Source organism: Gigantopelta aegis, chromosome 4 (assembly GCF_016097555.1).
Source record: "Gigantopelta aegis isolate Gae_Host chromosome 4, Gae_host_genome, whole genome shotgun sequence".
NCBI lineage: Eukaryota > Metazoa > Mollusca > Gastropoda > Neomphalida > Peltospiridae > Gigantopelta > Gigantopelta aegis.
The window spans coordinates 76,316,341-76,340,401 of NC_054702.1; the positions used below are offsets into that span (position 1 = coordinate 76,316,341).

Sequence of the window (24,061 nt, forward strand, 5' to 3'; positions counted from 1 at the left end):
TCCGAGTTGACAGCGATACACACGATGCTTGTTAAAATCACATGTCACAACAAGACAACGAAAATACCAATTAGCTGTATAAACATACTTGTGTCAGTTAATTTTGTATGTTTGTGCAGTAAAATGTTGGTTATAAGGGTACTCTTCAAGAAATAATTTTTGTACAATTAAAAAATGTTGTGTTTGACATTGACATAAAGTTACTCACGGAAATGGGTATAATTCCAGTATATTTCACATGATGTCCGTAATGAGGTTTTACTTATGATTAATGAAAATACAATGTTTATTGCATCATTATAATGATTTTAAATAAGTACCACGCCACCGTTCCTCATTATAGTAAAAACTGAATATTAATTTGTAAGATTTATATAAATTTGTCTTTGGTACTTAGGTACACTAACCACAAATGATAATGTAACGCAACCTGTAAGGCTGTAAGTGTAATACCGTAAATGTACTAATTAAATTTTTTATTTCTTGTTCATGTTCTTAACATTTTTGGATAAAATATTATTATTTGTTTAAATATGTATTAAATCATAATAATATTTAAACTAAAAATAAAAAAATAAAAAAATGTTTTTAATTTTTTTTTATTTTTTTTTTTATTTTTTTTTTAATGCCAAGATCTAAGGTTAAGAAGTATATATGACATTATATAGTATTCATATAACTTATTGTAATAATGTTTTTTTTTAATCTTGCGATTTTGGGTTAAATTGTGTGAATTTAAAAAATCTCCTGCTTTTTGACAAAATCTCCTGCTTTTTCAACACACACCTCCTGCTTTCTCTTGACTAAAGGTTGACAGGTCTGGGTATACATTTTGTAGAAAACAAAGATTAGTGTGATTATTTATAATCAGAATGCTGATGCTGATCTATCTAGCTAGAATACTTTGTTTTCAACGATAAAGCAGAAAGGGATCTTTTATATGCACTTTTACAAAGACAGGACAGTACAAGTACATGTACCATGGCCTTTAAAGTAACAGTTGTGGAGGACTATATTTGGAATAGAAAAAAATCCAATTCCATCAAGAGCAATCAATCCAGTTAACCATCGCACTTCAGGTGAATACTCTTACCAGTGAGATATATCCCACACCTTCAAATACTAATATTTTTAATAAAACTGAAAGCTTTCATAATGTCTACATTTAAACATGTATTAAATTATGCAAAACTTCCATTGTTGGATTTCACAAGACTAAAAACAAAAAATAAAGCATATATCACTATTTACAGTCTGAGATTTGAAATTTACACTTGTTCAGTTAGAATGGGTTGTGAAGTCAGCTTTAAAAATTGGAAACTTCAACATTCACATCAGAATTTTGACATACTGGACAAGTCCATTACAATTTACTTATAATCAGAGATTTGCAAGATGTTTAGTTAGAAGGAGTTGTGAAGTTAGAAGGAGTTAAAAAAAAAAAGAAACTTCAACATTGCATCAGAATTTTGACATACTGGAGGAGTCCATTACAATACTCATAGTATTGAAATGGCCCCTTGGGCTGTACTCTGACTAACCACGGTGACAACACTGTCACAGAGGCTGACAACACTGACAGTGTGATAGCTATCTCTTGCCCGAGGTGCGACAGCAAAATATGTTCTTATACTACCTCAAATTAGCTATGACTAACTTAGAGAAACATGTTTTAGTGTCCAACAAAACAAACACAAACAATGATGAATTGTGAAGCTAGGTCATTATGGTTGTCAATCACTGAAGTAGGTCAAGCAAAAGAAAAAACCCACAAAAAACTGTGAGCAACACAAAACTAAAATATAACCACAGAAGTTAAGAGAAGTAAGAGAAGACGAGGTGCTTTAGAAACCTTGAAAAATTTACCACTGGTGACAAAGAAAACCTTACAAGATCATTATGTACTTGACAACATTTATGTCAGTGATTTATATTCGGTTACAATCAGTGGTGCAAAGTGCAGGTAACAGTAAATCGCTGTACTTTAAGCCTCTCATAAAAAGCTTGCCTACAGTGATCACTTTTTTCTGCGTTTGTTGTAACAAAATGCCGCATATGATTTGCATATGATTAGTGTATGGTATATACAATATAATCTGAACAATCGTATTAGCGTTTTCAAAATGGTATTAATGTACACAGCAAAATCAAATGGACGTTTTGACAATATCATGACTTCTCCCTGAGTAAGTCAAGTGTTACACTTTTGGTAGACAGCCACTTTTCATGATGATACATTCTTTCTATACTATAGGACTGCCATTCCCAAGATGTGTTAAACAACTTTAAACATGTACAAGACAACTGCAAATTTAAACATTTGTGTTGACCAAACAATGATGATACCAGGTGTTCACATAAGATGGGCACATCATGCTCCATTGTTAGCACTCATCATGAGCACAGCCATTACTTGTAAAGTCAATCATTTTCAACTAAAGATTTTAACTAAAAGGATGAAAATGTATGTACAATGTACAATCAATGATGCATCATATTGGAAAATAGCCTTTAAATGACTACCATAAACATTCTGAATGCTTAAAGTCCTTGAATGTTATAATCCTGGGGAAACAACTGTGTCAGAATTATGTGCTGTTGTTTAAAATCAGTAGGTAATGAGTCTATCCTGTGTTATGTATCTCAGAAGTTGTGATATGCAGATACAAAAAGCTGGAGCAGAAGGGATATTGCTCAACATAAAGAGAAAACGGACTATCAGAAAGTTGCATTCATCCCTTTTGTCATACAGCTTTATTTTAGGCCAGTTTTGATTATCAGTTTGAATCTGTAGGTATTAATCAATATATAAAACTGTTTCTTTTGTATCCAATTCTAGTACTGAACTGTTATTCCACTATTAACGAATGATATAAAAGTCACCAATGTAGCAAATATGAAAACTAATTAGTAATAGAGCTGAGCGGTATACCATATATACTGTCTGGTATCAGTATCTTGTCAATACTGATTTACCGTACGGAGAAAATATCAAAATACTGAAATTTTGGTGTTGAAAAATGTTTCCCGCCATTTAATAAAGCAGTAACAATATACATGTATAGCTGACGAAGGCAAAATAGGTGAGAAGAAGAGAAAGGTGAGGGCCTTGTGTATGGAATTTTATTTTATTTAGAAGAAATTAGTGGGTGAAATTTAACTCAGGCATGCATTTAAAGCCAAGAATACCGAAAATACTGCTCGATATTGGTATCGGTATTGTATCAATACCAAATACTGTACCAATGCCTAAGTAAATCACCCCAAATATACTGATACTGATACCAAACCTGAAATTTCAATATTGCCCAGCTCTAATTAATAAAACAGTTTCTTAAACAGAACATCATGATCTGTCCATGGTGCTAGCTCTGGGTGAACAGAAATCTTTTCCAAATTTTTTATCAAATTTCAAAAATGAAGAAAAAGCCTAAGTTATTTTCCAACAAAATATCAATACATGAAATGTTTTCCTCAAATTTAAATAAAATGTGTCAATTATTTTAAAATTCATAATTGGTAAATTAGGTGAATGTCAGAGCTAACCATGTTATTAGCCAAAAGGTTGGGGTTTTTCCTCTTTTTTTTGCATCACCAGTCTTTTAAGTGTATGAAAAGTGAAGGAATCACCTTGTTATGAATTACTTCATGTCTTATTGAGTATCTTAAGTATAACACATAAAACAGTAATATTATAATTAATAATTTGTTTTTATCAGATTGCAGCCCTCAAACTTTTTGATGACAATCAGCAGTCCTGTTGCAAAACTGATCTGAAGTGGAATTTTTAGTATTATTATTGGGTACTTCAATGATTTGTAATAAATTGCCATTGAAAGACTATCTAAATTTTGAGGGATGTTACTGTACAAAATTAAGTTTTCCTATGTTATTTTAATTCTTATTAGGATAATGGGGTCATCATCATCATGGTGATAAGTATACCAAAAGGGAGAGTTGGCTTTATCCCATTGAGAAACATTGTTCTAATCCTTTTGGCTCATTCAATTTGTAAAGTCGAAAACACACTTTAGGATTTATTACCTTACTACCAGCCACACACAGTGAGAATGTGCCCAAGGGTAGAACAGAAAATGGAATCAGTGTGACAGGTGATTGCTTGAATTGGGTCATTTAATTTTGAACTAAACTAGCTGATTTGGGAAAACAGAAAACTAGCATTATCTACTAGGTCTATCATGTGCATTATAAACAATATGCATTATTTAATGAAGTACTGACAGCTTGCAAATTTACAAATTATTTATAAACATACTGTTATTAAGTACTAGTTCAATCAAACTACCCATGTGAGTGGGTAGTGGTAGATTATAAATCTGAAGCCAACATAAATAATTAAAAATGCAGTTACCTTTTCAAGGAAAGCATTGGCCCATTTGGTGAACGTCTTCTTCTGTATGTAAACTCTCTCATCCTGCAGGTACTTTATCCTGCTCTTCTCAAAATTCTGAGTCTCCTTTAAAGACATCTTGGTGCAGTGGGTGTCATCTCCAGTATTACATCATACCCACCTGGAAAAACAAAAACACAAGTAAAGTATCATATTGACCCATATTTGAACCAGTTTCCTTTTATCTAATAAATCATCACATGCCACTATGTCATTCACAAAAAGCCTTGCATAAACCCAAGTGTACAAATTCAAAACCAAATGCTTGGTTAACACACATGAATAGCTCTGTTAAAATGAAACTTAAGAGTTATTAAGAAAATCTGATACCTTTGTATGCCAATATGCAGCACAGGTAAACATTCTGTACATTTCTTTCCTTCAATAAAGTATTTTACAAGTTCAAAATAAAAATACATTACAATTTTAAAAAAGTATGCGTCTGCATGCCAGTTGCAATCAATATAGCAAATTATCATGGGGTTTTAATGGTTGTCCCAAACAATGAATAAAATATGCCATTAAAAGACATTTGGCACATCTACAAATTGTTTTTGTTAATGAGTTTAAAGTATTTACAAAACTATGTCCACACAAACAAAATGTCAAAAGCATTATCTGACAGCTGTCTGTGTTTATCTGTGTTTATAGTCAGTGGTCAGAGGAAAGGTCATCACAGGAGTATTTCTAATGAAATACATACATGCTTATCTTGAGTTGACCGTCAGGAAACAATTAATGCATTAGGTAGCTTTGACCCACGCTTGAACCAGTTTGTCTGATCCAGTAAGTCATCACATGCCACCATGTCATACTCAAACTGCAGCAATTGTCTACTTTAGTGTCATTTGGCTGTTCTGTGAATGTAATTACCCGACATGGATGTGTTTACAGTCATTCAACTAATGTGAGTCAGTCTGACTACAAACAATACATGAATGAACATGGAAGAGCATGATCATAAAGACATTCTTAGTACATAATACATGGAATGACAACACTGGATGGTAAAATGGCAAAAAAAGATGGAAAAAGAACAAGATTGAAATACATACAGATACTATAAAACAGACAAGACACAAATTATGCATGCTATGATACAACAGTGGAAGTGTTAAATGTTTTACAGGATCTGACATAGAACTATAATAAATAATAGTTTTTAAATTCACACAGACTCATGTCAAATGTTTTTAATTTTATATAAATTTAATTAAACAGTTGTTTTATAACACATTTCAATAATATTGCTTAAATGTCCTTTCTAATCTAGAAATGATAACAACTACTATCACACCTAATCAATACTACATGCAATTACAACAAAGGTTTTTGTAATTGCTAAGCACTTGTGTATTTTAGTTTAAGCAAACTAGATGAGAATTTGTTGACGCTGAAGCAGTATCAATTAAGATTGCTGAATACTTTTCCAAAGCAGATTCCTATTAGAATCTTAAAACATAGACTGCCATAATATACAGTCAGGTAAAATTTGGGTTGCTGGTCAGAATATAAGATTATGGAAAAACAGATAGAATCATGGATTTCAGTAACCAATTGTTTTAATTCCTGATTTTTATAGATTTTCATTTTCTGATATTATTTCTTTTTAACATACAATTTGTGGGAGAATTTCACATTATTCATAGCAAAAATTACAATTATTGCTCAACATTAATTGGAAACTTTAGAAAAATGGTAAAAAAAACCCCAGAATTTGCAAAAATTTAAAATAAAAATCACCCCTTCTAAAAGCTTTGCAGTCAAGTACAAAGCATGCTTGCTTCTCTGAAAGCAGAATTTGTTTTTAATTATCTAAAAATATTAAAAAATGGCAGAAACCCCAAAATTGTTTCATTAAAATATTTAAAATTACAAGAAATTATTTTCTCAAATTAAAATAAAATTTGTCATTTGTTTTTAAAATTAGGAGATGTCAAAATTGGCAAGTGGCAAAGCTAGCCCTGCAAATATATGAAAGGCAACTGAACAGATGCAGTAACTGGTATATTTTTTTTTTAAACAGTTGCCTTGATAGTTGTGTTGTGGTCAACATTGAAAAATCGCCAGATCACTGATGAAATCTTGAAGCAACTTCAGTGTTTGGCAAAACTGTTGTGTTTGTTAGAGATATTGGCTGTGTTAACACAAGGCTTGATTTGTGACCAAAAGAACTTAAAGTTTTAAGTGGAATTTCACACAGAGTTTATTCACATATTTACTCAGGCTGTCTCTCTACATGTACCTCAAACTTTCGAAACAATACATGTACTTGAACCTTATGCCAGACATCAATATTGAACTACATGACCACATGATGTGGCCACTGACTGACACCAAACCTCATTAGCATCTGTCAGTTTTCCCCTGATTACATTAAGTGCAAAGTTTTGATCTTTAAAAAAAAATTGGTTAATAGAAACAGACCATCTTATCAACATAAACCCATCAGATCTTCATGAGCATGTTCGAATGACATAACAACATAAGATCTAAGAACATTACAGCAACTACATTCGCTCAGTACCTTAATGATAAAATCATGCTCAGTCTGTCAACAAAAATAAAATACACTTGAAAACTGAAAGCGAAGTTTGTCTTGTTTAAAGATGCCACTAGAGTACACTGATTTATTAATCATTGGCTGTTGGATTTCAATCATTTTGTAATTTTAACATTTAGTCTTTTTTTTCATTAGTATCAAGGGGTCTTTTATATGCATCATTCCAGACAGAATAGCACATACTACGGTTTTTGATATACCAGTCGTGGTATACTGGCTTAAGAACTTATGTGAATATTATAAAAATAATTGACTGAATACTAAATAAACATATTAAATATTCTGTAACGTTTAGCAGTATATGGATGAAATTTAGCTTCAAATTGGCAAGTGGCTGGATAAGTTTATCTTTGCTTGGGTTCTGCTCTGTGTCAAGGTGGGTTATCATACTTAATCTGGGTGTGAATCAAAATGTGGGTGGGGAATAAAGTCTAAATAAAGAAACAGTAATCAATGAAAACATGAGTAAAACTCCCAAAAACATGCAGTGATTATTTATGGCAACGGCAGTAAGAAGTTAATTTCATATATTTGATTATGCTATTTTCAGGCAATTGAAAAAGAGTGCAATAGCACCATACCAAATACCATCCGGCTGGGTCAAAGCTCAAAATGCACCCAACTTTTGATAGCACAATTAAAACTACCAGTCCTGCCACTGTTGATACATGGGACCATGTTTGTTGTCCATTTTTGTATTTATCTGGGCAATAAATATAGCCTTGTGCTTAAAACCTGCATAGAATACCTATAAAACTAACTACTACAATTTGTGTGAAATTAGTGATTCAAAACAAATCTGGTTATACTGAAAATGAGGCATGAAAGGTTCAACTTCTTTCAGTCAGTTAATACTGTAGTAGAGTGTAGTATTATGAGGCATAATTTGGTTGATATATTGTATATGTTATTTTTAGCCATATATGTTAACATTACTGTCAGATTTGTTGAAATACCATGAAAAATGAAGACCTAAAAACACAAAGTAGGTATTTTTCCTTCTCTCATACTATCCCCATTAATCTGAGCTCATAAATGAGTTCCATGTCCAGACCAGGGAGCCTGAACTTTAATTTTATACAAGCCTTAAATATTTTATATTACGGTACTACATGGTCATGACTTCATAACATGCAACTCATATTTTCAGCTAGTATGAATTTATTCAAAACTGACACATGTATTAGCATGTGTTATGAAGGCCAGTTGATATAACTCAAATAAAACATGTTACATATGTTTCCACTGTCTAACATTTCCATTTAATAATAATGTTAATTATTGTTAATTTGCTAAACTATGTTTTGTTTAACAACACCACTAGAGCACATTGATTTATTTATCATCAGTTATTGGATGTCAAACATTTGGTAATTTTAACATATAGTCTTAAAGAGGAAACCTGCTAGTTTTCCATTAGTAGCAAGGGTCTTTTATATGCACCATCCCAGACAGGATAGCACATACCATAGCACATAGCCTTTCGTGGTGCACTAGCTGGAACAAAAAATAGCCCAATGGGATCGATCCCAGACCGACCATGCATACGGTGAGTGGTTTACCACTGGGCTATTTCCCACCCCTATGCTCCGGTGAGTGGTATGCTTGTCAGCTATGTATTTAAGGTTTATTTACTATGCATAATGATTCATTGTCCAACCCAAATACCTCACAAGTGTAAAGTATTCAATCAGCACTTTGATCAGTCCGGCTGATAAACATTACCATAATACTTTCCATATATCACCAGTATGAGTCTCCAATCAACTGTTGAACCACAGACTAACTCAAACAATATACTACATTTCTCAGATTTAAACACCAGGTGTTATCATTTCCTAATACAGCAAAATTCAGCTTGATCAACAAATAAACTAAGGTGCGTAAGAATAATTTTCAGGACAATACAAAGCCAGGCATCTGAGCAATTGCACCTGTTTTGAACACTTGACAAGTTTAGAAGGAAGACCTTGAAAAGAAAATCTTCAAACAACATGGTATAGGAACTGAGGCAAATTCAGATGCTATACGCAAATAACTCATGTTGCAGAGAGTCCACATTTGCAGACAAAACACCTCAACACAGGCCCTTGTTTGGTGATAATGTTTTATACAAACAGTTCGCTGACATTTGTTTGTGAAACAATACACGCTTTTCTGATGTTCTCTTTTCTCTGTTCTTATCAGTGCTATTAGACCATCAGGAAAAAATTTCACAATTTACCAGAAGAAGACACAGGAAGCTTTTCTTAACTGAACTTAAGTAACACATCTTATGAGGGCATTTAATGGTGTGTGTTTTTTAAAAGAAACAAATGACAAAACAAATGTTATGTAGTACTTCGTTTTTCTATGGTGGCAATCTTCAGTAACAAAATCTTATGTGGGCATTTAATGTTGTTTTAAAAAGTAACAAATTACAAAACAATTTTATATGGTACTAAGTCTTTCTATGGTGGCAATCTTCAGTTATCAAAATAAAAGCTGCATTTTATTACCAAATAAAAATTAGTATGATTTTATTTGATATAATTATTTGGAAGAAGTAATATTTGCAAGGGTAACAGCAGTATATTGGGAGGACGAGGGCTGGGTGATATTAGGTAAAATACTCCAATACAGATGGCTAGCATTTTTCACACAAAGAAAGAATGTCTGTTTACTGACATCCCAGCATATAGTGTTTAATCAGTGGAATTTATGTATTATGGCAAGTGCAACTTGATGCCACAAGCTGCATTTGACCACAGCTTTTAATATATATCTGAATATCAGTTGTCCAGCACATTGTCCTATCCAGTCAGTGTTTCACATCAATCAGGTCTGTGGGGAATGCATTTAAAAGACCCCTTGCTGCTAATCAGTAAGAGTATCCTAGAGATAAAGATAAAAGATAAACTTGATTGCATGTGAAGAATTCCACAAGGGGAATATGTATGTGGAAGCAGCAGGTTTCCACTCACACTAACACATTAACCTTTGTCCTCTCCATACAACCCAGTCAAGTGGCATACCCAGGATAGCATACTTGAACCTTAGTCTATAAAAGCATAAAGTTAAAGGAATGCTCGAGGCTTTTGGACTGGTATGCGTATTCAATGATATATATTGTTTAATATTAACAAGTATATTATTATATGTAATTAATAAAACAGTTAAATGTGACGGCTATTATATATAATGGGCACTTTTCAATACAAAATAAACCACCATTGTCAACGTAGTTAAAATAACTGTATCATGTTTTGTCTATTCATAAACCTACGTACCAAAACGATAATCAGAATGTTTTCTTAGTTAACTGATCTATCGTGTAGTTGCCTCCACCTGTGATTCCTGACTGGAAGGTGTATATTTGGTAGGTAACCAGACGAGGCAATTAATTACTGCCATCTAGACACAAAAATATGTACCAATATTATTAATATCACAGGGTATGGTATAATAACATGCCACCCCTAAAATGGTAATGGGCATTATCAGCTGTCATGCTTTATTACTGTAAATAATTTTGTAAAACTAAAATTACGTGTTTTTCATTTCTTGTCAGTATGTGTTGGTGGTCTGGGATTGCATCTTTCTAACACGTAAGGCTCATATTTGACTTGTCCTCCCCTTTAACACATCATCATCATTTATGTCTATTTGCAAACCCCATCCCCACCCTACTCCACCCCACCAACAAGAGAAACATAGCTAAAAGACAAAAACCCAGCTCTATTTGTTTTGCTATTGAAGATCTAGTTTAAAAAAAAAAAAAGCCTGCATCCCCCATTTGAAAACTGGGGTATCTGCTTGTCATCATTAATAAATTGTTAAAACAGCTAATAAGAAAATCAGCATGTAACTAATCATACTATGCCAACTGGTGTTTGCCATGAATAATTCCTAGTCTGATAGATAATTGTAAAAGTATCGGTACTCTTCTATCAATCTTCATCTTTCTGTATCGCATGTTTAAATGAACAGATGCTAAATGTAGATCAGCTTTTGAAAATGTAGATCAGATTTTAAAACAAACAGCGCCACTGTATGACGAATCACAGACACACTTCTCTCCTCATAAATAGTTCACCAAATGTAAATACACTGATACATGATACTGCTGATGGAAATCCAGTAACGACAGCTAGTGTTCAAACTGATCACAGATAACACTAAAAAAAATCAAATTATAATACTGCCAATAATTGTAGCATGACTCTACAATTATAAATAAACTGATTATATTTAAGTGATTAAATAAAAATATTTTTAGCTCATTTAAACATGCGATACAGAAAGATGAAGACTGGTAGAAGAGTGTAGATACTTTTACAATTATCTATAGGACTAGGAATTATTCATGGCGAACACCAGTTGGCATAGTATGATTAGTTAATAGAAAATATTATATTTAATTCATCAATGACAGAATGTGTTTTACTCCTTTTTAATAAGCAGGTCAAATTTATTTATCATTAAATATGATAGTTGCACATTTTCAAATCCCATACAGGATTTCTGACAGATATCCATAAACCTGGTGCATACACATGCACATGTCACATTATAATGATAATGTCACTGTGCATACCTAACACACCCTAGTACATTGGTTTCTGACAGATATCCATAAACCTGGTGCATACACATGCACATGTCACATTATAATGATAATGTCACTGTGCATACCTAACGCACCCGAGTACATTGGTTACAATCAAAAACAGGTGACTCATAAGAGAATGTATGGTTGTAAATTCAAATGGAACATTAACATATGTATGTGCTATTGTTAATATCTAAGCGATATAATGTGCAGTGTCCCATTACTGGTGGTTTGTTTAAATAAACAACAGACACAGTGTACACAATAATTTTCACCTACATTCCCACTGACCCTTTAAGATATCACCTTAATCATGCAGAACATGAGACATCTCACCACTTCTCCTACAGAAATGCCAAGCCTTACTACTTACTATTGCATATATTATTTAAAAAGAATGAAGATTTGTCTACCGATTGCTTCAATCAATAGCACTATCACTGACGGCACCTGTTAAAAAAAAAAAGAACTTAAGTTGTAAAGATGGTGACCCATTAAACAATAGGCCGGCTCTAGAATTTCTTATGGGACATTTTGAAACAGAAATAAAGACATTCCACTGAGAACAATAGCAAGTGTGTCAGGGATAGTCCCTGTGGCCTAGCTACAACTTACCTTCTGAAGAGAAGTCACAGCAAAAAGGACAATTAATCAGGTAAAGTGTCAAGCGAATTATCCGAGAAAACGAAGTAGCTATTCCAGACACAAGTGTGGCGATTAAGTGTCCCGACTTCACAGAAAGGTATCTGCAACCGTAGTGTCCACAGAGCTCACAAATGTGAAGCAGATTGGCGCAACTCTGCTGACCCACAATAAAACAGGCTGAAATTCCCGCTTCAGTCATTCATCAAGTGTTAGGGCTGGGCTGTCAGAGCCACAGTTTACACACACACAGACATATACATGCAACTGTACTGTCAAGAACCTGTCTTCTCATTTCAATATCTCAAGACATTAATCTTTGCAATGCACAAAAGGTTTTAAATTGTGTTAGTGCATGTTGAAAGATATAAATTGTAATATGATGTGCAAGGTGTGGAATGAATCTGTAAAACCAGCTTTTAAGACCACCTGCATTACATGTATGTAGTAGCGACCCTGTTTGGAACTTGTTTATTGATATATAACAAATACTGTGACTGTTTGGGAACTTGTTTATTGATATATAACACTTACTGTGACCCTGTTTGGGAACTTGTTTATTGATATATAACAATTACTGTGACCCTGTTTGGGAATTTCATTTTTGTAAATATAAAAAGGTTACTGTCCACGACTTGATATGAAGCAATAAAAGTTCTGCAAAAATCAGCTAAACATTCATCTTTCTCATCTATCACCCTCCACCTATTATTGTCATTATTTCATATTTGATAGTATTTAATGTTCATATTGAATAAAATTATAAGTTGTTAATGTACGTTCTGTATTGTCAAATGACACTTTTTCAAATTGAGCTTACTCATTAATATAAATTATGTTGGTGCAATGACTTTACACCTCCCAAAACTGTTATATCAAGGCATGGTATGTGCGGTCCTGTCTGTGACAAAGTGCATATAAAAGATCCAATGTTAATAGAAAAATTTAGCAGGTTTTCTCTGAAAACCTTGCATCAAGTTTAACAAAAGCTGATGATTAATAAATCAATGTGCTCTAGTGGTGTCATTAAACAAAAGAAACTTTAACTTTCTTTCATTCTGGGTTGGAAAAGATACTGGGATATGAACCTACTTCCTACAAGCTTTAATAAGCCTGACAGTCGAACTGCAAAACCATGTAGTTGATGTGTCATTGAGATTTAGCCATTTTAAAAGGTTTTTAAAAAATAAAATATTTTTACAATATTTAAATAACAATTTACTTACATTTCTTTGCTTAAAATTTGAATATCTCTATAACCAATGCATTTCTGAAAATTGTTCTGTTTGTAGTATCACAATATTGATTTTTTTTTCTAAAATAATTTGACACATATAAATTTATTATTTCTTCCAACAGCCAAATGAAATTTGAAATAATTCAGGCAAAAGTCATTCCATATATATTTATCCATATATGTTCCAGTAGTACTTTATATTATTTCATTTCAGCTATCTGGGCTGTTTGTCCAGGACAGTGGGTTAGTGGTTAGTGAGAAAGAAGAGGGTGTAGTGGTCTTACACCTACCCAATGAGTCATTAAAATTAGCTCTGGGTGGGAGACGGTACCAGGGCAGTCTTTATATTTAAAATATGTTACGGTTAAATAGTGCTTTTTTTTTTTAAATAGGAACAAGCAGGATGTGTGTTTATTTTATTAGGTTGGGGGAAGCAAACTGAAGTCTTGCTAGGTCTGAAAACTCAGGTTAGTCCCTTGGATGGGAGCATGAAAATAAAGTATTATTAATATGAAAAAAGTGAGATAAACCTAATCAGACTGGAAGCCTGGCAATTAGCCTAAGCATGCTGACAGACCAGATTGTAAGACCAGTGAACCATAGAGCAGTGGCCCACTGAGGATTCCTTGACTCAAGTACTTACTTCTGGTCAAGAGGACTCCATGTAACATCAAACCGGGTAATACATAAAACATGTACATTCCATTACAGGGTTGTACCCAGACACTCACAAAGCCATACAAATTTAGCCTGCAGGGGAAATGTTCATGGAAAGGGTATACAAGGAATGGAATATCTATTTTATGACAGCTCAGTACATTTTATAAACCATGGCTAGTTGATATCCTAACACTTGGGTGTAGACAGCAAAGAAAGACACTTGTTGTTGCCATATAGGCTATACCAGCCAGACAGTAGAAAGATAATGCATATGCACTTTACCAGAACCCATTCCTAGATTGTTTTTTCCTCTGTCCCAACCATTGCTCCATGACTGGCATATCAAATGTCATGGTATGTGCTGTCCTGTCTATGGGAAATTGCATATAAAAGATCCCTTGCTGCTTATGGAAAAATATAGATTTCCTTTAAAAGACTACAAGTCAAAATTAACTAGGTTTTCATAGATCCAATAGCTGATGATTAATAAATCAATGTGCTCTAGTGTGGTTGTTAAAGAAAACAAACTTCTTTTATATATTAATCATGAAGCATTGTTTGGTATAGGAAAGTTTAATAATTTTCTTGGGCTATTTTTCATATCAGCTAGTGCATCACAACTGGTGTGTCAATGACTGTCGTATGTGCTATCTTGTCTGTGGGATGGTGCATATAAAAGATCCCTTGCTACTAATGGAAAAATGTAGGAGGTCCCCCCCCCCCCCCCCCCCCCCCCCCCCAAAAAAAAAAAACCCCACTATATGTCAAAATTACCAAATGTTTGACATCCAACAAACTTTTATTAATAAATCAATGTGCTCTAGTGATGTCATTAAACAAAACAAACTTTAATTTAGACATATTATGAACATGTTTATTCTAGCATTAGCCAAATTATCAGACTCCACCATAAAAAAATTGAGGACAATGAAGGAGGGAAATGTTTTATTTAACGACGCACTCAACACATTTAATTTACTATTATATGCCATCTGACATATGGTTAAAGACCACACAGATACTGAGAGAGGAAATCGGCTGTTGCTACTTCATGGGCTACTCTTTTTGATTAGCAGCAAGGGATCTTATATATGCACCATCCCATAGACAGGACAGCACATACTACAGCCTTTGATATACCAGTCATGGTGAACTGGCTTGAGCGAAAAATAGCCCATTGGGCCTACTGACCAAGACCGATCCCAAACCGACCGTGCATCAAGCGAGCACTTTACCACTGGACTACATCTCGCCCAAATTATTAACTGTTCCCCTAATTTAGATTATGAGGAGTCATTTAAGATATTACCATATTGAGCATTGATATTTAATCCTTTCAAATTTCCATTCTAAGGGGTTCTAAAAATTACTCTTCTTGAAGGGGAGCCGAAGTAATGGGGAAGCATAGTGATAGCTCCCTGTTAAACAATGAAGTCTGAATTATCATGCTAAATTTGCCAAAAAGAACACCATGTTTATCCTAAAGGTGCTTTTTTTTTGCACTTTGTTTGGCCAAGACAAATTTAATTTGGCTAAACATTTTCGAACAAAATTCACCATGTTTGTCAGATTAACCAGTTTAAAGTTGAAGTTTGTTTTTGTTTAACAACACCACTAAAGCACATTGATTTATTAATCACTGGCTTTTGGATGTAAATAAAAAACAAATTGTGACACAGTCTTCAGACGAAACCTGCTACATTTTTCCATTAGCAGCATCCTAGGATCTTTTATATGCATTTTTCCACAGGCAGGACAGCACATACCATGGCCATACCCAAGCTCACAGGCAAGTGTTCTCAGTGCAATCATAATTATATATTGTGTATAAAAAAAAGTTAATATGTTAAATAGGTTAGGGATGTATATAAAACAGTATCAGTACAGGCAATTCCCAGTACTGCATGGTTATATAGCAAGAAGGATACTGAACATGTATGTCATACATGTTACTAATCAATTAACACTTTTCCCAAAAAATAGTCTGACCAAACTGACATTCAGTGCAGCAAACAATGGATGCCATAGGCTATAAAATGTATTGATAACATACGATGTGGCAATCATCCATTTATCAATTTTAATAAACCTGGGGCCTATCAAGACGTTGCGTAATGAGAACTGCAGGAATGTGTATTATGTATTCCTGGTTTCTCACACTGTCTTACACACTGAACCTGTTTGGGGATAAGCTAGAGGCTACATGTAGATAGCCATATCATTCAGTGAATAGTCAAATATGACCATCCATTTAAATATATTTGACTGTTAAAGCAGTACAATCAAACTGGAGTTACAGCTGTTTGAACACATCAGTACTTAAATTAATTATTTACAATTATATAGAAAAACAAACATACTGAAACACAAATGTCTAAGTACTCAAAAAGCAGGTGAATGTATATTCTGATGTTAAAAAAATTACATTTATCTCTTCATTTAGCAATTTGTGCCATAGTAAAAAAAACACAGTTAAAGAAGTAAAATATCTAGTTGTTGCTAATTCATCACATGAGAGCTAAAAGGTTGCAAGTGGCAGATACGACCTAAAACATCTTTTTTATATATTTGGAATCGCCATCCCCGATTACATATTGTCACAAAAAATCATAACTGTGTCCTTAATTGCATCGCTTATACAGAAGGATTTAAATGGTCGTAAGTGAATCACAGATACCAATTTGCACGAAAATAGACATAATTGACACATATGACTTTCCTCCGATTTGTTTGCTGTCCATTATGTGAACACGACTGGTCGTGTGTGGTAGATACATCCTTTTTAAATACAGTTCGTTATATAATTATGTCTGACATAGGTCGTAGTGTGCTAAATACGACACATATGTATTCTTTGTTATCGGTCTGTGATAGAAATTACAAATGCGAAGTACAATAGAGCATACATTATGTCAATATTTTTATGTGCTTGAATTATAAAAATAATATGACTTTTGTCGTTGTGAGAGCCCAGTCTATTTAAGAAAAACTTCTGTTTTTAATTGAAGCAAAGTTTCCAACATGTAATTTGTATCTGTAGATACAATTTTAATTCATAATAATGTTGAATGTGGCATATACAACCAAAGTGCAAGCATAGTCACACTGATGTTGGATGTACATGTATTTAATTATATGTTATGGTGATCAAGTTCTGCCTTTCAGCTGCATTTGAAGGTCTACAGGATTGCCCTAATGTAGGCATTGTGGATTAACAATATTGCACATACAAAAGTCATTGTAAGTTATCCAGGACAAAGTCCAGTAACAAAAGACAGTGTAATTAGACGTAAGGTTAAAAGGCGAATAAAGTGAATGTGGCTTCAACATAAATGATAGCAAGATCTATTAACTTTGATTAACTTTACACTTAACAAATATTTGCAACAGAATATCTCTGTCCTGAGTCAGACCCCCCCCCCCCCCCCCCCCCCGATCCTATCGGAGGCCGGACTCTGGATAGGCGTGTTTGAAACCCTAGTGGTATATGGACTATGGACATGTTAAACCAGTTACTAAGCTAAGCTAAGCAACAGAATGTTGAACGTGAACATGACACAACACACACACCAAAACATTAGCATAACATAGCACGCACAACAGAAGCTGAACATGACGTAGCACACACAACAGAAGCTGAACATGACGTAGCACACACAACATAAGCTGAACATGACATAGCACACACAACAGGATATCAACATAACATAGCTCACGCAACAGAACCTGAATATGATATATAGCATACACAATAGAACTTGGCACATCAATGACAAACAAGACCTGAACATAACATAGCCAAAAGCTGAACATGAGAAAATAATCACCATAGAAAATGAACGTGACATAGCACTTGCGACAGTTTATTTGTTTGTTTTGTTTAACGACACCACTAGAGCACATTGATTAATTAATCATCGGCTAATGGATGTCAAACATTTGGTAATTATGACTCGTAGTCATCAGAAGAAACCCGCTACACTTTTCCTACTGCAGCAAGGTATCTTTTATATGCACTTTCCCATAGACAGGACAGCCTTTATCCAGTCACTTGCGACAGAACCTGAACATGACATAGCACTCACAACAGAACCTGAGCATAATAGAGAACTCACAACAAAACCTAAACATGATGTGGCACACACAACAGAACCTGAACGTGACATAGTACACACAACAGAACCTGAAGAAGAACATGACAGAACACACATACAACATACCATGGTCATGACAGCACACACAAGAGAACTTGAACATGACATATCACTCTCAATAGATGCAGAAAATAATTTAGCACACAACAGAAACCGGAAGATTGATCACTTAACATTCAACAAAACACGGAGAAAACACTGCACATAACATAGTCTGGAGATATCACTGAACACACATCAAACATAACCTGGATAGATCTCTGAACACAGTAGAACCTGAAGAGAACACTGAGCACAACAGAACCTGGAGAGATCACTGAACACACAATAGAACTTGGAGAGATCACCAGACACACAACGGAACCTGGAGAGACACACAATATAACCTGGAGAGATCACTGGACACACAACAGAACCCGGAGAGATCACCAAATACACAATAAAACCAGGAATGTGCACTGAACACACAACAGAACCCGGAGAGTACACCCAAAACACAAAAGAACCTGGAATGATCACTGGACACACAATAGAACCTGAAGAGATCACTGGGCACACAACAGAATCTAGAGAGATCACTGAACACACATTATAACCTGGAGAGATCACTGAACACACAACAGAACCTGGAGAGTACACCCAACGCACAGCAGAAGCTGTAGGGGTTACTGTTCACTTAATATAACCTGGAGAGAATCCTGCATACTCAACAGGTGGACATGGTATAGTGTTCACTACTTCTGGATTTGGTATTCAGTATACACACCCTCATTAGAAATGTAAACCCTTTGAATGAGCTTCACTTAAAACCGGTGTATCCCAAACCAATAAGCTGCTAAACATAGTTTCTTCATTAAAGGATACCAGTTTCAGTTTGCTCAACTATTCTGGTTTGTCTGTTGCAGTAGCTGATAAACCAGGTTTTCTTGAAACTAGTGAAGTACACCCTGAGGCAGCAGAACCAGAAACTATCTGCAAAAGAACTCTCATGGCGCAAAGAACACTGCACACAACATGACATCAGCTTTTCTGATGACTAACCAGGAATGAATACTTGCCTAGAAAAAGAGGTTTTGTATGGACAAGTCGTCTGATTCTGATGCACCATCATCAAACAATGAACATGGAACACTACCACCAGTGTTTCTGCCAGATAGAAATGTTTGGGGTATGGCTCTATGGAATTGAATGCAACCACAGTCAACAGAGATATGGGGGTCCTCCCTCAGAAAGAAAATGGTTTAAGTTTAGGGTTAGGATTAAGAATATCATACAGTAATGATAAGTGTAATTAATTTGGTCAAAAACTTAACTTAAAAAATAAATTCTGCAAAAATATTTGTGTATGGTACCATACCCATTTTACCCTCTGGCACAAACCCTACACCAGATAAGGTCACACAAAATCAGGGTGGGTCAAAGAAAACAAGAATTTCACGAGTAGTTTTTTCACATTATCATTTTGTTCAATTGGTGATTTTATTTATCGTATTATTATTAACAAAAGTAAAAACAAAAATTTCATTTAATATTTTGTTTAAGCGGTGCTTTTATTAATACGTACTTCTACTTGTATTCCTACAAGCTTTCTCCTTTTTAAAAATAAATATGTGATTTGCAAAACTGAAATTTTTAGAAGTGATGGTTCTTTCAGAATAAATATTTAAATTTACTTGATATACTGTTGGTCGTAAATGACGCATTTAATTTAATCATGAATAACTGTTCTAACTAAAACTATTTAAGCAAATAGCTAAAACGCCTAATAAGCTATAAATACCGCAAATATACAAAGAAATCGTAAATATGTTCAGCTTTCATTGTTATTAAAACAAATTTGACATCTTAACTACTGATAAGTTTTTCTTCATTATCTCGGTTTTTTAAAAATGAATTTTATGCACTTACGTCCTTCTGGCTCTCACGCGACGAATTGTAGTATTATACTACCCACTAATTGTATATTATTAAATGAACACTGGAGTGAGTGGGTGGATGTGTGGATGAATCAGGATGGATGTGACTGGATGGATGGATGGATGGGATGAATTGATATGTGATTGGTTGGATTGATCAATCAATGGATGACTGATGGATTGGCATGTGGGAAAATGGATGGATGGATAGATGGATATAAAGATGGATATATGGATGAGTGGTTGCATAGGTTGTAGGCGAGTCAATGACTGGATGGATGGATGGATGGATGGAAGGAAGGAAGGATGAAAGGATGGATGGATGGATGAATGAGTGGTTGTATAGGTTGTAGGTGGGTCAATGACTGCATAGATAGATGGATGGATGGAAGGATGAAAGGATGGAAGGATGGATGGATGTTTGACAGATGTTTTTAACTGCCATTATTTAGTCATCACTTCAATGACCTACCACAACTGCTGTCAGTCATGGTGATAACCTGTGTTGTTTCATAAGGCATTACACTACTTCTAGACATCAAAATAACAGGAAATTGATATAAGGGAGGCATCTGTTTAAACACACAGCAATAATAAATCAGCCATTGATCAATGGTCAGGTAACACCCAAACCAGACCTGACAGCACATTGTCTGGGAAACGGACTGGGAGATCACAAAACTGTGTGTTCAGAGGACCTGTCCTCCAGCATACAGACAACACAGCCACTTCTTAATGTGCAGCAAATGTTTAAATATTTAACACATGTGATGGCAAATAAGTCATTAAACTGCACCATGTTTCCACAGGTTCACTAATAACACAAGACGACAATTCTAGATCAACATTTTAAGTTTGTTTCAAATCCTTGAACTATGTTTACCAAAGGTTAAATTGGACTGTTTGTTCACACATGAATAGATTTTATTTGAGTCTACTGCTGTAGACTAATATGTATATTTGTTCATACTTGATCAATTTTGTTTTATTTTATGTAACGTGTGTCACAGTAATATATATCTGTTCGTACGTGAATGGATCTTATTTAATCACGTCTATAATAACATATTAATATGGTTTAAACAATATTTATTTCACAAAAGAAATGGATATTAATATGCACTTTTAGAATGTATATTTGGATACATACTTGACTTACAAGTTTAGAATATTATATATGTATTTTTTTATAGCAAACACATTGATCTTTGGTATTATTCAATGACACAGAGGGTGACAGGTGTTGGATGGATGGATGGATGGATGGATGGAATGGATGGATGGATGGAAGGATGGATGGATAGATGGATGTATATATGGATGAACAGATGTGTGGGCTTGGATGGATGGATGGATGAAAAGATGGATGAATGGGTTTGGATGAATGGATGGATGGATGGATGGATGGATGGATGGATGGATGGATGGATGGATGGATGGATGGATGGATGGGTTTAGATGGATGGAAGAATGAAAAAAATGGAAACACGAAACACACCGAAATGTCAGACTAAACACACTGAAAAATGAATAGACACACAGTACTAGATTGTAAAATAGTTATCTGAGGTGAGAGACCCTATTTCCACACGTCTGATACCTGAGATGACAAGACTGAGTAATGAAATAAGACCACAGCCCAGCTATCAGACCACAAATAAATGTTGAGGCAATACAAATCCTTCTGGGTCAGTCCCTTTCAGATAAGAACAGATCCTCTTCATGTGGCTTGACACATTAAAGCTGGTCATTTATCAAGTGCAATCCCAAAGGGATGACAATAAAATTGCACTTGCTTGTCAATGTGGCATCTTGACCTTAAAAATTGACCTCTAACATACATGTACATTACCTGAGCATGCATTCATATGTAGACTGTGGCAATGGTATCAGTCATTTAATTTGGAACATCTCTTTGTACAATATTTAACTGAATATAAAACATATTCTATCAGTAAAAATTAAATGAAATACCATTTAAAGACTAAATGTTTCCATACAAAAGCAAAATAGTTAAATGTTAAAGTTTGTTTTGTTTAACTATACCACTAGAGTACATTGATTTATTAATCATCAGCTATTGGATGTCAAACATTTGGTAAATTTTACATATAGTCTTAGAGAGGAAACCCGCTACATTTTTCCGTTAGTAGCAAGGGATCTTTTATATACACCACAGACAGGATAGCACATACCAAGGCCTTTAGAATACCAGTAATGGTGTACTGGCTGGATCGAGAAATAGCCAAACAAATGTCCCACTAACAGGAATTGATACCACACCAATCGGGCATCAAGTGAGTGCTTTACCACTGGGTTATTTCCCGCCCACCCTTAAACAAAAGTACATCTGTAACTTTAAAATCCTGTAATTTAAATGAATTTCAGCCAGAACTATTGGCCTCGGTCTGAAGCTTTAGGTATCATATTCAAAGATTGTTATACAAAATCACCACCCATTACAACAAACATCTGCATATTGTATTACCCGGTATACATATCAGTATATATCAAGATTTAATGAATAATTCAAATGAATATCATAAATCAAATGTCATGTCAAATGTCAAGGAAATCTAATTCTTAATGTCTGTATAGAACTCAAACTATTCAATGGTGATATTAAAAAGACAAGACATTCTACATATTTAAAGATACACTGCTGTTATGCTATTAAATGCACTGAAGACAATAACCACATGGTTACAAATATCTTTGGTTACAGTTGTTGAGAAAAATCAATAAACTTAAATGAATACTTAAAATCAGGTGTTACTTTTAAGCTACATGAATGTATATAAAAGCTAGTCGAAGCCCAGACAGATGAGATGCATGCCCGTACAGCATGCTTGAATCTTATATAGGATTAACGTTGGAAATAAATCAAATATAATCATGGATTTTGTCCTTGACTGTTTTTACAGTACACATTTGGAATTTATTTATTATAGATAACTGCAAATTTGAACAACATGGTATTGCATATTCAAGTGTATTATATTTACAGTATAAAGTGCAAAAGAACCCAGATCAAAATACTGAAATTCTATGATAAAACGAGTTTCTAAAGATCACAATATTTAACATCTGATACCAGATGTTGCACATCCTGGAAAATGTTCTGCACCAGCTGGAGTGTCTAGACTCAATAATACTCAGACTTTCAATACGGAACTGGTGAGGTTCTATTTCTACACTGAATTGAATTGAATTGATTAATTAATAACTGTATCATATCAACAAGGTTTTACAATTAATTCTGGTGGGAATTTTAATACTGTGTGTTCATGCATAACCTTCAATTGTTCACACAATAAAGACACAATCATGACTGCCACACATATGAAGATGAGCATAAAATAACAAGAACAGTCAAACCTGTTTTAGTGGCCACCTGTATTAAGCAGCCACCTGTTAAGTGTTCACATTTTGATACTCTCAAATCATCTAATAATTATAGTACAAACTGACCTTTATTCAGCAACTACCTGTCTTAAAAGGCCACTTTTTCATACTCATTTGATGGCTGCTTAACACAGGTTTGCCTTTTAATTTTTTTGAATAGATATATAATGTAATAAAAGGTTTTAAAGGACAGTTATAATTTCCCCCATAATTATATATACATTTTCAGTGCAGTCAAAGTATGTGATATTTTTCAGATCACATACTTTTAAGAATTTGATAACTTTCCAAATTAGATGTAAATTAATCGAGGTCACAGCACTAGGTTTATTGACATTTAAGTAAACGTACTAGAGGTGACACTCCATAATTGACGTATGTCAAATAAAAACATTCAAATAGCAATTTTTCACTGAAAGCTGTCCAGTGTTCAGAAAACAAAAAACGTTATGCACTAGTTTATTTTGATCTAAGTATATCAA

At 34.1% G+C, this 24,061-nt stretch overlaps 1 protein-coding gene across 5 annotated transcripts in view; it reads right to left on the reverse strand.

Moving 5' to 3' along the window:
- Nucleotides 1-24,061, reverse strand: part of LOC121371112 (spectrin beta chain, non-erythrocytic 5-like) — a 232,079-nt gene that overhangs the window by 184,416 nt on the left and 23,602 nt on the right. For 4 of the 5 annotated variants that reach the window (XM_041496769.1, XM_041496770.1, XM_041496766.1 and 1 more), the window contains exon 2: nt 4,373-4,532. In XM_041496769.1, coding sequence (XP_041352703.1) covers nt 4,373-4,489 — 117 coding nt within the window. In that variant the 5' untranslated portion in view covers nt 4,490-4,532. Of the gene's footprint in view, nt 1-4,372; nt 4,533-12,180; nt 12,862-24,061 lie in introns of those variants that run through there. The other variant, XM_041496767.1, reaches the window with a different exon arrangement.